Source organism: Antedon mediterranea, chromosome 1 (genome assembly GCF_964355755.1).
Source record: "Antedon mediterranea chromosome 1, ecAntMedi1.1, whole genome shotgun sequence".
NCBI classification, from domain to species: domain Eukaryota; kingdom Metazoa; phylum Echinodermata; class Crinoidea; order Comatulida; family Antedonidae; genus Antedon; species Antedon mediterranea.
The window spans coordinates 1131986-1146552 of NC_092670.1; the positions used below are offsets into that span (position 1 = coordinate 1131986).

Consider the following 14567-nt stretch of genomic DNA (forward strand, 5'->3'; position numbering starts at 1 on the left):
AGTGGGGGGGTCACGGGGGTCCTGACCCCCCCTTTTTTTTTAGAAAAAATAAATAAAAACATGAGACAACAATACAGATCAAGTCATCCTGGAGATACTGTGGAAGATTACTACCGAGCAGTATTACCAAATCAGCTTCTTGATTACAAACCGAGTTAAAAACCCGTTTTTCTGCCGATAACAGGCCATGCTTTAAAATATTTGGCGTAGCACCCGAGTCTATCATGAAGTGTAATGTTGAAGAAGTCTTCAAGGAACTTGAATTTGGTACGATGATCTGCCAAGACACGAACATCTTCATTCCGAGCTTCAGTGATGGAAGCGACTGTGTAAAATTAGCGGATCCAGATGTGTTCCCGAATGTGCGTGCACTTCTTCTAATCGCGTAGGCCTATGCCCGTAACGTCTGCTGAAGCTGAGCGGAGTTTTTCGACTTTATGGAGAACGAAAACCTGTTTGGGAAATCACATGTCTTATGAGCAGCTTTCGGGATTGTGCCTCATGAACATACACTTTAACTTGAACATTAATACAGAGAATGTCATACGCGAATTCTGTCTCCAAGCCAAGAAGAATGTTCCAAACTTATGTTTAAAGATGCATCACGCGATGTCAAGAGCGCCGTTATAGTAACTAACGTAAAATGTATGATAATAATTTAGAAGTTAGTTATTACAATTATGTATACTAGATGGTACGCTCGCTTCGCTCGCGTACCATCTAGGTCTTGCCCACAAATTGTTCTCGAATACATAATAATTTCAGCGTTAAAAAACTGGGGATTTCAAAATATGTACGTACCGCAGGACAATAATACATGTCGTTTACAGGAACGAATAAATAGACATTGTGATTTATGTACTCAACTAAAATTAGCACTCTGGGAATTACTTCAGAAAGAGAAACTTGTCACAAAATGAGACCAATTGTTTAAGTCAAATTTAAACAAACTTAATTTGTGTTTTGTATGTAACATTAGGGTTGAGGGGTGGGGAAGAGAATGGGTGCAAAGAGTTAAATATATTCTTTATCCATAGTAACGAAATATTAATTGTTTTCATGTTTTACAAATAATATACCACTACACACAGTAAAACATTGCGATTTAATACTTTGTTGAAACTATCACCGTCATAGTCGATTGAAATAGTACAGTACATGTAACGATACATCACTACGACGTGTATATGTTTATATAATGTAAAACAATTTGTGAAAACCACCTCTATTCGGGGAAATCATAAATTCGATTTAATCGTCAATAAATATTAAAAATTAATTATCTAACTCAACTTAATTAGTAGGCCTAATGGTTTTCAATTGTTTCTTAGAGCCAATTCATACTTAAGTTGGTTCCTACCCTACCCACCAAAGTTGTTCTGCGTTTAGGGCATGTGATGTACCGTAGGCCTATCTACTGGTTTTACAACGCTACTCATGCTAGTGAGGGAAGGGTGATGATGTGGGTGGTTTAACTGCAATAATAAAGATGTATACATAATATACGGCGAGTGAAAACGCCAGCACATTATCCATTTAAAAAAATTTATATCCAACCTCTGCAGCACAGATTGAAAAAAAAAATGGATCAAATTTCTGTTATGAGTATACAGTACTTGCCTTTACGACGCCTGCTGAGGGAATAGACGCTTGTGGAACAGAGATTGGAATGTTCCATTCATCGCAAATCAATACATTTGTATAAACGTATATTAAATCTATCAAAATAGTATTTTTTAAAGAAAATCGGCCTGTCTTCAACATTATGATACTGTACTCTAGCTGTTCAACCGGTTTTCAGCTATTAAAATCAATTATCGTAGGAGGAGATAGGAAAATGCGAAACCTCCTCGCATTTTTGTGGCGGGTATTTTTCAAGATGGACATCCATTAGACAGTGTATACCACGATCGGAAAACACCCCGATTTGGGGCAAATCGTTGAACCTAAATTCGTTTTAATCGTCAATAACTAATTATCTAACTTAATTTAATTAGTAAACAGGGTTACATTAGGTGGTTAAAATCAGTACCGAAAGTACGAACCAACTTTATATACCATCGAGTAAAAATTCTAGAAGTAAGGCGCGATTTACCGAATTTTGCCCTTACGTAAATTTATATATAGAAGCTATCACCTATACTATACATTCGAACAAAATAGGTATATTTTTAAACAAAATGTACTGGGTATGATAAGCGTCTCACATACACACGGAGCTAAGATAGCTTCTTGGACTTGCACAGTGTATGAACTGTAACCTTCATTTTTTTTTTTTTTAACTGGTGGTCACGCAACTTATTTTTACCTCCATCCGCACATTTTTGTGTTTCTTTTGTTTATTGTAATTTTCTTTTTGCAATTTGTAATTTTTATCTTTTATTTTAAAATGTGTGGTGAAACCAATAAAACAAACAAAACAAACGGTTCTCATTTAATAATATCACTCCCTCCATGCTTTCATTCTAATTTCTTTTTTCAAACTTTTGCATCTCTACGTTCATTTCATGCAACTTTTGTATTGGTGAAAAGGGAGGAATTCAAATAATTCCTCCTCTAAGTTTACAGCCTCTCTACACAAATCAACAAACAAGCAAGAAAAAAAGTGTTTGTCTGTGGCAGCCTGGAATATAAAAATGTTCTGTAATGAAAATGAGAGTTGTTTTTTGTTTTCTTTGTTTCAGTTTATTAGTGTTAACATTGTCATATTTGTGTGTGCGTAAACCGATTCAAATGATCTAGATTGCCCTAGACCGCCAAAGCTTCCAGGGGGATTGCCCCAACCGGGGGCCCTTGGCGGCCCCCTGGCCCCCAGCCCATGGTTGCTCGCTTCGCTCGCAAAATACTCACATATTGGTTGACCCCCCCTTTAATTCTTTGCTGGCTGCGCCCCTGGTATTCCAAAGACTATCTCTAATATAACCACAGTCAGTTGTCATACTGTATGCTACCATCCGTAGCCTATTCATTCATAGCTTATTCATTCAGTGGCCTATTCATCCAGTAGCCTATTCTTCCAGTAGCCTTTTCATCCGTAGCCTATTCATTCAGTAGCCTATTCATCCATAGCTTATTCATTCAGTGGCCTATTCATCCAGTAGCCTATTCATCTGTAGCTTATTCATCCAGTGGCCTATTCATCCAGTAGCCATTTCAGTTCATAATAAACTTCAGGTTCAGAAAGTTTTAAGTCTGTGGTCAAGAATTTGAACAAACGAAATGTGTATAAAGTTGATTTTTTGTTTATTTTAAGGACATCGGAAGGGCACGAAAACGGTCAATGCAGACGATCATCCGGTTTGTCTTAAACCTGATAAATTAGCCAAGTTTACAGTTACCAAAAAACTGTTGAGGAGTACGATCGAGTGTTTTCAGTTCTGCCTCACAGTTGGTCACTGTAACACAAACAAGCCAACGAATGCATACCAAGTTGAGCAGACGTCAGCAGGAGTGATGTGCCACTTGTTGGAGTATGACGGTAACCCGGCTGGGTACATCAAAGCTGATGGTTGCAGTCTCTACTAAGATAGAGACAGACGGTGACCCGACTGGGTACATCAAAGCGGCTGGTTGCACTCTCTACTAAGATAGAGACAGACGGTGAACCAGCTGGGTACATCAAAGCTGATGGATGCACTCTCTACTAAGATAGAGTCAGATCATATTCGATTCATCTGTCGAATCACACTTGTTTTTGCCATTGGAATGAAATTATGTATTTATCACAAATTATCAATCAAACATAGGACTACATTAATGCTTAGATAATTTTTTAGTTTATTACAAATTTATATCTTATATAATAATAATTTAAAATATTTTATGCCGTTTTAATATATCTCCTAAACATAGTGTTTTTTTATTAATCAAAACACTACCTTTTCCTATTTTGTATAAAAGTAAAGTCAAAAGTATAACAAATGCATATGAAGGCACAAAGAGGGATAGAAAGATTAACATTAAAGAGGGATAGAAAGATTAACATTAAAGAGGGATAGAAAGATTAACATTATTTATTGCTTTTTTATCATCCACATTTTTGGTTGTTTTACTACCTAATAATTTAAAGTACAGTTTTCTCGTGTTAATGTATGTAAAAACAATATTTTGTTGGGTTGCTCATTCATATAATAATTTAGTTCAAATGTTTCTGTACATCAATATTTTTAGTTGTAATACTTCTGTCTTTAATGTCATTTTTAATAATAAATAAATCTGTGTTTGTATTTCCTTGTTCTTTTTTATGTAAATCAAATATATATTTTATGGCGATCCTGTATTGGTGTTTTTATGGCGATCCTGTATTGGTGTTTTTATGGTGATCCTGTATTGGTGTTTTTATGGTGATCCTGTATTGGTGTTTTTATGGTGATCCTGTATTGGTGTTTTTATGGTGATCCTGTATTGGTGTTTTTATGGTGATCCTGTATTGGTGTTTTTATGGTGATCCTGTATTGGTGTTTTTATGGTGATCCTGTATTGGTGTTTTTATGGTGATCCTGTATTGGTGTTTTTATGGCGATCCTGTATTGGTGTTTTTATGGCGATCCTGTATTGGTGTTTTTATGGCGATCCTGTATTGGTGTTTTTATGGCGATCCTGTATTGGTGTTTTTATGGTGATCCTGTATTGGTGTTTTTATGGTGATCCTGTATTGGTGTTTTTATGGCGATCCTGTATTGGTGTTTTTATGGTGATCCTGTATTGGTGTTTTTATGGTGATCCTGTATTGGTGTTTTTATGGTGATCCTGTATTGGTGTTTTTATGGCGATCCTGTATTGGTGTTTTTATGGTGATCCTGTATTGGTGTTTTTATGGTGATCCTGTATTGGTGTTTTTATGGTGATCCTGTATTGGTGTTTTTATGGCGATCCTGTATTGGTGTTTTTATGGTGATCCTGTATTGGTGTTTTTATGGTGATCATGTATTGGTGTTTTTATGGCGATCCTGTATTGGTGTTTTTATGGCGATCCTGTATTGGTGTTTTTATGGTGATCCTGTATTGGTGTTTTTATGGCGATCCTGTATTGGTGTTTTTCTTGATTCACTGTTGGATCTTGAATAAATAAAATAAATAAATACATAGGTGATGGGTGGATCCAGTGAGGTTACACTTAGGGCAGGCTAATGATATTTTTGCTATCTATTTTTGGCAGACTATTAATATTATGTTAGCGCTCCTTGGTCCGCCCCTTTAGTTGTATCTATATAGTATTAAGGTTCTTTATGTTAGCGCTCTGCTGGATCCGCCCCTTTAGTTGTATCTACAGTATTAAGGTTCTTTATGTTAGCGCTCTGCTGGATCCGCCCCTTTAGTTGTATCTATACAGTATTAAGGTTCTTTATGATAGCGCTCTGCTGGATCCGCCCCTTTAGTTGTATCTATACAGTATTAAGGTTCTTTATGTTAGCGCTCTGCTGGATCCGCCCCTTTAGTTGTATCTATATATTATGGTTTTTTTTCTCCACAGCATCTATGATATAGTAATTAAAACACACAAGGTTAAAAATATATTTTATCTGTAGTTTTCCTCCTTCTCCGCTCTCATCTTCAATAATCTTTAACATAATAATGAAAACTTAATATTGTTACTATGGCTAAAAGCCCTAAAATACCCCAAATAAGGTTATCTTTCTCATCTTCAATCGCCTTGGTAACTGCTTCATCTAACTTTGTCACTGTATTTTCTAAACATTCAAGTACTGAGTTCATTGATTTGCATTCTTCATACAATTGATCGATCGTTGAGTTTGATATTAGTCTTTCTAATGGCTCTCCCATGACGATAAACAACTACATAAAAACAAAATTGTTAAATGAATGACTCAATTTCTGTTTTTTTGTCATGCCTTTTTGACATTTTAGCACTTCAATAATGTTTTAATTGAATATACTTCTATATACAGTATTAAAAAAAAATATGTTAGGCTTTGTATTGCTGAGAGCGCCATAAAATCAGCTCGCCCTGAAATATGGTTAAATAATAAATAATATTGCCTAACAATAACATATACATGTATTCTAATTTTGAGGTCATAGTTCAATGCATTCTTACCTGCTCATTACAATTTGAATATACTACTAGAATACTATCATCACAGATTGTTTTAGTATTTAGCCATTCTTACCTGCTCATTATAATTTGAATATACTACTACAATACTATCATCACAGATTGTTTTAGTATTCAGCCATTCTTGCCTTAGATTTTCAGCAACAGAAAAACCACCATTATCCCTGAAAAAAATTATATAATTCAGTTTAATTTTAATACTCGCTACTCTTAAATATGGTTGGAAAAATGCTTTTGATTATTCAATTTCGAAATGAAACAAATTATAATTATAGCATAATAGAAAGCAAAATGCCAAGGATCTTCAAAAGTGATTTAGAACCAGTTACTTTAGGCTTACAAAAATGAACAGCTGTGCCTAATAAAATTACCACCAGCAACTTTGGACATTTTTTAAGCATGTACTGTAGATGGCCAAAATAGAATATGGGCTAAAGATTAGGTACTGAACTTAGATTTTTTTTATAAATATGTAACGCCAAAGGCTTTTAACATGTAAAAAGCCCTGTTGTAATTATTATTGCTTGATCAGTTGTTGTTGTTAGTTCCAAGTTGATCACGAATGTAAATATTATGTGTGTATTGTTTTGCTGTGTTTTTCTGCCAAGAAAACAATTATCATTAAACTATGTATGAATGACTTAATGAATCGAATCTGAATCTAAATCTGAGCTAATAAACAAAACATTTTTTTCATACAGAAAAATAATCAAATTAACACCGTTTAGGCACAAAGTAAACTGAGAAAGTTGCCTACCAGTACATTACAGTACCTACCAGCAATTTCTAACATAATATATTCGCATTTTTACAAAATCTGTGAAAATCAAAAAACAGTAGGATAGTAAACAGTTATCTACACTAATTTGGCAAAAAAAAAGTGTGCCCAAATATGGTTGTGATATCACCGCCGTGTCTATATATGGGCACATAATATTTTTTGGTCACATAAAGTTTTATAGTGTAGACAGAGCTTAAGTCTATGCTTATTTTTTTTAAAATCAATTGGAATCAGTTATTGGAACTGCAGTAGAATAATTTGTTTCTACAGTTACACAGTAGGGTTAGTAGTAATTTGAATGCAGTCAACATACCTATCAAGTTCTGCAACCATTGCTACTGCCATTGTGTAGCCATTTTCTACTAATGTTGTGCAGTTATCGCAGACACACACAGATCCATTGTTTATTTCATTGATTGTAGCACAAAGTTTTTCACCTAAGAAATAATTAAAATGTTGTTAACATAAATTTATAGAGTTGACTTGTGGGAAGCGCAACCAATTTTCTTGCATATTTAAAACCAGTTCCCACCAGACACCATGACACAGCATATTTCACTTAGTGGTGTATTCCTTCAATCAATCTTGTAAACAATGAAATAGAATAATTAAAAAAGAAAGAAAAAAAAGAAGAATGGTGATTGAAAATAAATTAGAGTGGCTTACTACTGTCCTCTGGCAGTATATTATCTGGATCACAAAGTAGTGATGGGTCTGTGACATCACAGAATGTGTCTGTATCGTTGACGGCAGATTGACAATAAACTTGAGTCGTAGTCAGAAGTATGAAGACTAAAATTGTGGACGGCATCATTCCAACAAGACTAATCTGAAAAAGCAAAAGTGTTTACATTTTAATTTATTAATTTCCATACGTACACTAGGCTAGTACGGCAAATAGATTTAATTATTCAAATAATATTGTTCTAAATTGATTTGACCCGATTGAGAAATTTAGTTTTCTATTAATTCACGGTCAACCATGCCTGCTGAGACAGACTACCTAGCTAGGCCTATTAATATAGAGTTACAGTCACTCACTGTATGCAGGCTAATATAATAAATATAGATAGCTAGCTAGCCTAGCTAGGCTCCACCTACCTAGCCTAAAAAGTAGCCGACCTACTACTTCTAGCTAGGCTAGCCTAGTTTGTTGGTACAGACAGTAAGTTAGGCTAGGCAGTAGGCCTAGTCTAATACTACTACTATTTAAGCTACTAGTAGGCCTATAGGACTAGACTAGCCTGATCCCCGATATATTATGCGGTTACTAACAAACTTTTTGGCGTGTACTGTCGGTACTGTGCTTTAATTTATCGTCGGGGAGAACTTAAAGTCATTTTTATTTGCTGTTCTTTCTTTTTTTCACGATCTGCCACCGTCGCCCTCGATCTATCATATCAACAAACTTTTTTTCTCAGGCCGCCGAGCATGGGGGCGCGCTTCAAAACATTGCAAAAATAAACACAAACATAATTAATTTTTGATGAGGACCACTAACTCAAATGTCTCCGTTTCTTGTTTGATATGAACAATAGTTTATGATCGTATCCATTCTTTATTATTTAAAGAAACTATACTACTGTCTCGTCGACCTGAGTAAGTCGAAACGTAGTATTTTAGACTAGCTAGGCCTAGGGGTCACGTCTCTGCACTACTGCATGCTAGGTAGGCCGTCTACTCTCTGATGAACAGCCCGGCCCCTGACTGTGCAGTAGGCCTAGGGCCCTACAGTATATTTGGCTTAAAGGCTGTGAAAAAAATGTCGCTAGACCCTTCTTGGCTACTACTACTAGCCCTAGATGGATATAATAATTATACTTATTTATAATTTATATAAGTATATTATTATTATATATATAATTTAAACAAAATTATATTGTCTTTAATTTTCAGTACAGAACAATATAGAAAAATGCCACTTTTTGGTGGACCAAATTTTACACCCAAAAAAACACCGCCACGAAGATCTTCATCTTTAAATAACTTAAACAAGCTTGAAAGTTCAATCAGAGAAGAAGAGTATGGTTTGCAATATGACGTAGCCAGACTAAAACTGGGAGGACAGGAGCTGAAGTTTGATAAAGAAAATGGTGTTTGGATTTCAGGTCTGTCTATTTAACTTGTGTATTTATCATTTTTAGTTTTATACCATCAAAAATTGCATTATTTTGACAAAACTATTTTATTTTTTAGATGGAGGTGGAGGAGGTGGTGGTGTTAGCCAGCGAGAATTTATCAAGTTACGTAAACAAAATCAGAAACTTCTTGAAGAAAACAATTTGTTAAAATTGAAATTAGAAGTTTTACTCGACATGGTAGGTATATAGAGTCAGCCTTTGGCCAGAGATGTTTGGTTTTATGAAACTGAAAGAGTAGAAACAAATATTAGTTTCCATAGACTGTAAAATCTTTTTTGAGATTTTATATGCCTCTTTTGTTACTTGTGTTTTCTTGTCTTATTTTAAAAGCTTGCAGAAACCACTGCTGAGAAACATTTCCTAGAGAAAGAAATTGGAGATTACGGTACGGGAACGACGAGTAGTAAACGAAGCACAAAGAGGTGAAAGTTTGAAGTTGCCTGCTGCTGTATATAAACTAATAATACTATAAACTTGATGACCGACTTTATCAACTTTGTTTTGAAAATAAATGTATCTCATGATTTTGCAGTTTTTGTACAGTAGTGTTTCATGTATTTTTAATTGCGTTAATAAAAAAGAGCTGTTTTCATCAAAGATTCTATAGGCAAACAGTTTAAAGCCTTGTCTACTGTGACAGAAATATGTGATGTGCCCATATTTGGACATGATGTCATAACACTACTACTACTTTTGGGTATATCACTACCATATTTGGACACATTACATTATCAAACCAGTTTGACAAAAAAAGTGTGGACAGAGCTTTACACTTTTGTCGTAAATGTGAAGTAGTTACTGCAGCAGATCAAATGTTACTGCTGTACCTATATTTATATTGTTAATTAAAAGTATACAAACATGTATTACAGTATAAAATGTGTTTTTTTAAATACATTAATTATTCTGCAACCATGAGCCAACTACTAGCTACCTAAAAATTTGAATTAATTTTCCAAATGTTAATATCAGTGCAGTTGTAGGCTTCAAAATAGGCTAGTAGATTATACAGCTACCTAGCCCAGTTGGTTGGGCTAGTAGATTATACAGCTACTGCACGTAGTCCAGTTGGTTGGGCTAGTAGATTATACAGCTACTGTACGTAGCCCAGTTGGTTAACAATGCCATGCAGACACTGACGCTCATTTTCACAACAAATCCACTGAATAAAGTAAAGTAAGCTGAATAATATTTTTGATTTATTATTTGATAAAATTCTGTAAATGTATAAAGGGTCACTATCAATGCTGCATTCCACCCATAACTGGAGGTCCCAGTCCTGTAGGTATTCCTGACATGCCTCCTGATGCAGCATTTGGCCCTAGAAGAATCTGAAAAAATAAACATTTAATATTGTCAAATAAAAAAAAACACTCCACCAGGTTAGTAAAAACCAGACTTTACAATCATCGACAACACAAGATCTGTTTCCAAAACAATAATTATTTGATATTAGCACACTGTTTTTTTAATAATACAGTATTACCACAGGTCTTGTCTTTTAAGGCGAGTGAGTGCGATCACTCACCTAACACACTCCTAAACTGCCCTTGAGGAGTGCGATTTACAACACGCCTTAATTTGGTAAACTTCTACACACGAAAATAAAAACAGCACACCTACAGCACCCCTGAATGTATTGAGGAGTGCAATTTGTAACACACCTATGATTTTCAAAAGACAAGGCCTGATTACCATATTTACTGAGAAAACCTATACAGTTTCTGTGTAGAAATTTAGGGTCTGTAATAAAATGTGAGCTTGTAAATTTAATTTATCAACCTTAAAAAGATTGCAAATTACAAAACAAAATTTGATGTTTTGATATGTTACAATTCATTCACACAAACCTGTCTTTGATGTTGTAATTGTGCTTGTTGCATTTGCGCCATCTCAGCCTCGAAAACAATCGGTAAAAACAAAATCATAAAAGAAGTAGAAGCAATCCAGGCCGCACTTTTTCCAAACTTGAAGGCATTGACTGTACCGCTCCATGTAAGGCTTGCTGCTGAACTACCTACAATACGAACTGCTGGTGGGAACATCTCAGAGAGAGCACATATTCTTTCAAATATGGTTTCATCTTCAAATTCCTGAAAAAAAAAACATAAAATAAAACCTTTTATTAATAATTATATTACTTACTTACTAGTTTAGTAGGCTTATTTATTAATTTAATTAAACCTCTGAAGATGTTATATCTATGTTATTAAACAATAAAACAAATATGTAATGATAATACATTGCCCTAAATACACAGTATAACAAGTTGAAAGGGCTAGGCCCAAGAAGTAGACTATCCAATGAGTCTGAGAGGATGAGGCTATGTCGCCCCTGCCCTGCGGTGGTGTAGTCAACAGCAACTACCTAGCTTGGAGGCCTAACATAAGACTCGATAACATGTTAATTTTTATGTCCACACCATTAAATATACAGAGAAAAACTAAATATGGATACCGTACGTACCTCTTCTAATTGCGAGTCTTCGATAACCTCTCGAATCGTTAATTCATCAGCCATTCTTTTTACTTTTTTTAAACACGCTTTTACCACCGCAGCACAACGCACACCGTGAAACTTTCGCTCGACTTTGATAATAACCGCCCTCTCCAGGTTTTGTGCAAACTCTGACTCGACCATGGAGAGCAATTGCCCAACTGCCGACTCTCGACCATGGACCTAATTTAGTCCATTGTTCTTGTCGTACTATACAGTCTTTGATTGACTCGAGTCCTCTCCAGTAAGTAGTAAAATGGCTACTTATAACTGCTAGAACAATACTGAATATGGGATATACAGTTGTATTGTATACGGATTGTATTGTATAGAAAATATAAAAATATTGGAGATGCAAATAGGGTAAGTTCGGCAACAACACCGACTCATCATAATTCAAAACTTTTACAGACACTTTAACATGTTTTTAATTTTACTTTATTCAACAAAAAAATATAGCACGAAGTACACACATAATGGTAATGAAAGTAAAAAACATACAGGATTTAAAGTTAATACTTATTATTATACAATGAGAAAATTCAATATATGGTCATAAAAATCGATAAAAGAATTAATATAGGCCTAAATGTATCTATGTTAAATCTAAAGTAGAACGAGTGCAATTATAAATTGATAGAGAATAATCGATTAGCAAAATACAGTGTTTTTAGAAAAATTGTGAAATTTCAGAGTCATGCCCAAATTGTTATTATTAGTGTTGTTCAGTCTCTGTTTACAAGCGCTTTTTTGACATTAATTTGCTGATTCATGTTAAAAGCTTAAAATGACAACATAACATATAGAGTCATCTTCATCATCTTGGTAACTTAACCTTCCTACAGCAGTCTGCGTATCTTCATCTCTGTAGTTTTCAATGAATAGTAATATGTTTTCCATGTTTTCCACACAACACCAGTAGCGAACTGCTCGGTTTCTCCCTCCAAGTACAACCCATTCAGGTTAGAACTATGACAGGAAGTGTACCACCAAGCTCCTTTGTATGTTACAGCACACGATGATGACTCGTTCTCGTCATTGTCTTGGTCAGATGTTGAAAATGGTTTATTACCGTGGCCACTCAGTGAATTACCTGTAATAAAAGAAAAATTATTAATCTCGTCGAGTTTGAACACGCTAAACCCTGTTCATCTACTAACTTTTTAGTCAGGTACAGTTATCCGCCGAGTAATAGACACACGCATGTAAATTAGAAACTTTAATTTTCTTTACTCCACAATCTCTAAAGTAACAACAGAACGTTCGTGCGTCCGTACGTCAACCATTCTGAAAGGACGCTTCTGTTTTGGTTTATATTTCTTCGTAATCTTTGGTACACATCAAATATATTACTCCATTTTTTGACATCGGCCTACTGCAGTACACTAAACGAGACTGCACTGAAGTGCATGTGAAATGTCATTACACTACACATGAAAAACTCATTAATATTTAAATAAAATAAGCTTTACCTGCATCACCACTATAAGTGCCAATAACCAGTTTGTAGTTTGTGCTCTCATCACCTAATCGAAAGTTTTCGTAACGAGCATACGCAGACTCTCCGTCGAAAGAAGTCATGTCTACTCTCATTTCAAAGTGACCGGCAGACGTAATACGGTATATGTTGTCGTTACCAAGCCAATGCTCACTATTTACATTTCCAAACCCAGATTTATAAGCCGCCCATCCTCTGTAAAAATCTGTAGTTCCGTCTTCTCGTCTTTGAAAGACCTTTAGAAGTTAAGAAAAACAGTATTACGCATTACGCGCACGGTGTATACAATACCAGAGTATGGCCTAACTCTTCCCTGATACGACACAGTTTCAAAATGATCTCTACGCCTTACCGTCCATCCACCTCCATCAGTCACCATGTCACAGTATACACGAATGGGTTTACCTCCATCATGTGGATCAATCGTGTACTCTCCACTTTGTGCTTGGCTGTCTCTATCAAGAACTTCAGTGCAATCTCGTGGTTTCCCTTTAAAAACAAAATAATTCTGGGATGATTATTAAATCCCATTATAAAACCAAATGTTAAAAAAAAAAAATTATTACGTGGTTATCTTTAGTGAGGTTGGTTGTACCATGTTATTTCACCAAGGTTTTATAATAATTCTTTCAACCATGCTGATCAGCTTTTACCGATATTCTTGATTTATAGGTTGAGTTTTATTTTTACCTTTTTCATTTGAACAAGTCTCTTCATTACCACATCCATTTTTGACCACAACTGTACAATGACAGCCGTCTTGCTCTTTTGTCACATGGCTGTTTGAATGTACCTTAGCCACCATCAGTGACAGCACGATCAGCCTAACCAACATTTTACTTCTCAATCCTGTTCAGACTGTATCAGACAATGAATAAAACAGTAGGGTGAAGCGTATTTTATAGCAAGTAGTCAGATATTGTAATCAGAGGTGGGCCAGTATCCGGCTATTATTTAAGCTATTTAATCCATCGTTAACGAAGGAAGGAAACTTTTTTTACTCCATAATAAAGGAATAGTCACGTCGCCGATACAATCCTCTAACGGTTTGACCTCATCTTCTTATTCACATTTTCATGGATGAAGAAAGCCTTTCTATTAACTCGCGCACAGTATAATTACAACCATTTCTACAATTAAAGTACATACTATACATTGTCGTGTGATTTTGGCTTCGATTAAAAAGCCTGTGAAACCTCTATTATGTGTGTATAAAATATTGCGATGATTTCGGGGTCATCCCAATTGTGGAGATACACCTTTGTGTATGTCACTAATACATATAAAAATTGACTATGACTACAGTTTGCGGTTGCACTTTTATTTTTTCAATAATTGACATGAAAAACTATATTTGTTACAAAGAGTATAAAGATAACACATTAGTAGCAAAAACGGAGTAAATCGAGTTAGGCCTACATAATATTTTGTAATTGGATAAAATAGGAATCCATTTAAAATATAAATATGTTAAATGTATAAAATTAGAAACGAAAACGAGCAAAATTATAAATTATTAAAAAGTTAGTAGATTAGCAACTTGATTAGAAAAATACGATAATTACCAATTCTTTT

General features: G+C 34.9%; 4 protein-coding genes across 5 annotated transcripts; 1 reads left to right on the forward strand and 3 right to left on the reverse strand.

The window, feature by feature from the left end:
* Positions 1-4261: 4261 nt before the first annotated feature.
* On the reverse strand, positions 4262-8266 carry LOC140052503 (uncharacterized). 2 transcript variants are annotated; one of them, XM_072098113.1, is made up of 5 exons: positions 8133-8266; positions 7524-7686; positions 7171-7294; positions 6132-6240; positions 4262-5796 (listed from the first exon to the last, which is right to left on the reverse strand). In XM_072098113.1, exons 2-5 carry the CDS (start codon positions 7669-7671, stop codon positions 5554-5556), a joined length of 624 nt encoding a protein of 207 aa, XP_071954214.1. In that variant the 5' UTR covers positions 7672-7686; positions 8133-8266; the 3' UTR covers positions 4262-5553. The 2 variants fall into 2 exon arrangements, with proteins under 2 accessions (XP_071954214.1, XP_071954222.1); XM_072098121.1 differs by having other exon boundaries at positions 8137-8185.
* Positions 8267-8300: 34 nt separating this feature from the next.
* Positions 8301-9538, forward strand: LOC140052594 (protein chibby homolog 1-like). Its single transcript, XM_072098228.1, has 4 exons — positions 8301-8456; positions 8754-8965; positions 9054-9175; positions 9329-9538. Exons 2-4 carry the CDS (start codon positions 8773-8775, stop codon positions 9422-9424), a joined length of 411 nt encoding a protein of 136 aa, XP_071954329.1. The 5' UTR covers positions 8301-8456; positions 8754-8772; the 3' UTR covers positions 9425-9538.
* Positions 9539-10184: 646 nt separating this feature from the next.
* LOC140052599 (mitochondrial import receptor subunit TOM22 homolog) lies at positions 10185-11576 on the reverse strand. Its single transcript, XM_072098243.1, has 3 exons — positions 11465-11576; positions 10849-11091; positions 10185-10329 (listed from the first exon to the last, which is right to left on the reverse strand). The coding sequence occupies exons 1-3, from the start codon at positions 11516-11518 to the stop codon at positions 10240-10242; spliced, it is 387 nt and encodes a 128-aa protein (XP_071954344.1). The 5' UTR covers positions 11519-11576; the 3' UTR covers positions 10185-10239.
* A 388-nt stretch (positions 11577-11964) lies between these two features.
* LOC140052466 (ficolin-1-like) lies at positions 11965-13892 on the reverse strand. Its single transcript, XM_072098077.1, has 4 exons — positions 13683-13892; positions 13345-13481; positions 12967-13228; positions 11965-12587 (listed from the first exon to the last, which is right to left on the reverse strand). Exons 1-4 carry the CDS (start codon positions 13825-13827, stop codon positions 12334-12336), a joined length of 798 nt encoding a protein of 265 aa, XP_071954178.1. The 5' UTR covers positions 13828-13892; the 3' UTR covers positions 11965-12333.
* Between the last annotated feature and the right edge of the window lie 675 nt (positions 13893-14567).

Bases quoted from the DNA above. Each gene is read 5' to 3' on its own strand.
- LOC140052503 (XM_072098113.1), bottom strand. From the start codon at position 7,671: ATGATGCCGTCCACAATTTTAGTCTTCATACTTCTGACTACGACTCAA. The intron at 7,295-7,523 runs GTAAGCCACTCT...ATTATTTCTTAG, and splicing joins TATACTGCCAGAGGACAGTA to GTGAAAAACTTTGTGCTACA. The intron at 5,797-6,131 runs GTAAGAATGGCT...GTTTTTATGTAG, and splicing joins ATTCAAATTATAATGAGCAG to TTGTTTATCGTCATGGGAGA.
- LOC140052594 (XM_072098228.1), top strand. From the start codon at position 8,773: ATGCCACTTTTTGGTGGACCAAATTTTACACCCAAAAAAACACCGCCA. The intron at 8,966-9,053 runs GTCTGTCTATTT...TTTATTTTTTAG, and splicing joins AAATGGTGTTTGGATTTCAG to ATGGAGGTGGAGGAGGTGGT. The intron at 9,176-9,328 runs GTAGGTATATAG...TTATTTTAAAAG, and splicing joins TAGAAGTTTTACTCGACATG to CTTGCAGAAACCACTGCTGA.
- LOC140052599 (XM_072098243.1), bottom strand. From the start codon at position 11,518: ATGGCTGATGAATTAACGATTCGAGAGGTTATCGAAGACTCGCAATTA. The intron at 11,092-11,464 runs GTACGTACGGTA...TTTTTTTTTCAG, and splicing joins AAGACTCGCAATTAGAAGAG to GAATTTGAAGATGAAACCAT. The intron at 10,330-10,848 runs GTTTGTGTGAAT...TTATTTTTTCAG, and splicing joins AATTACAACATCAAAGACAG to ATTCTTCTAGGGCCAAATGC.
- LOC140052466 (XM_072098077.1), bottom strand. From the start codon at position 13,827: ATGTTGGTTAGGCTGATCGTGCTGTCACTGATGGTGGCTAAGGTACAT. The intron at 13,229-13,344 runs GTAAGGCGTAGA...TAACTTCTAAAG, and splicing joins CTGATGGAGGTGGATGGACG to GTCTTTCAAAGACGAGAAGA. The intron at 12,588-12,966 runs GTAAAGCTTATT...CTTTTATTACAG, and splicing joins CACTTATAGTGGTGATGCAG to GTAATTCACTGAGTGGCCAC.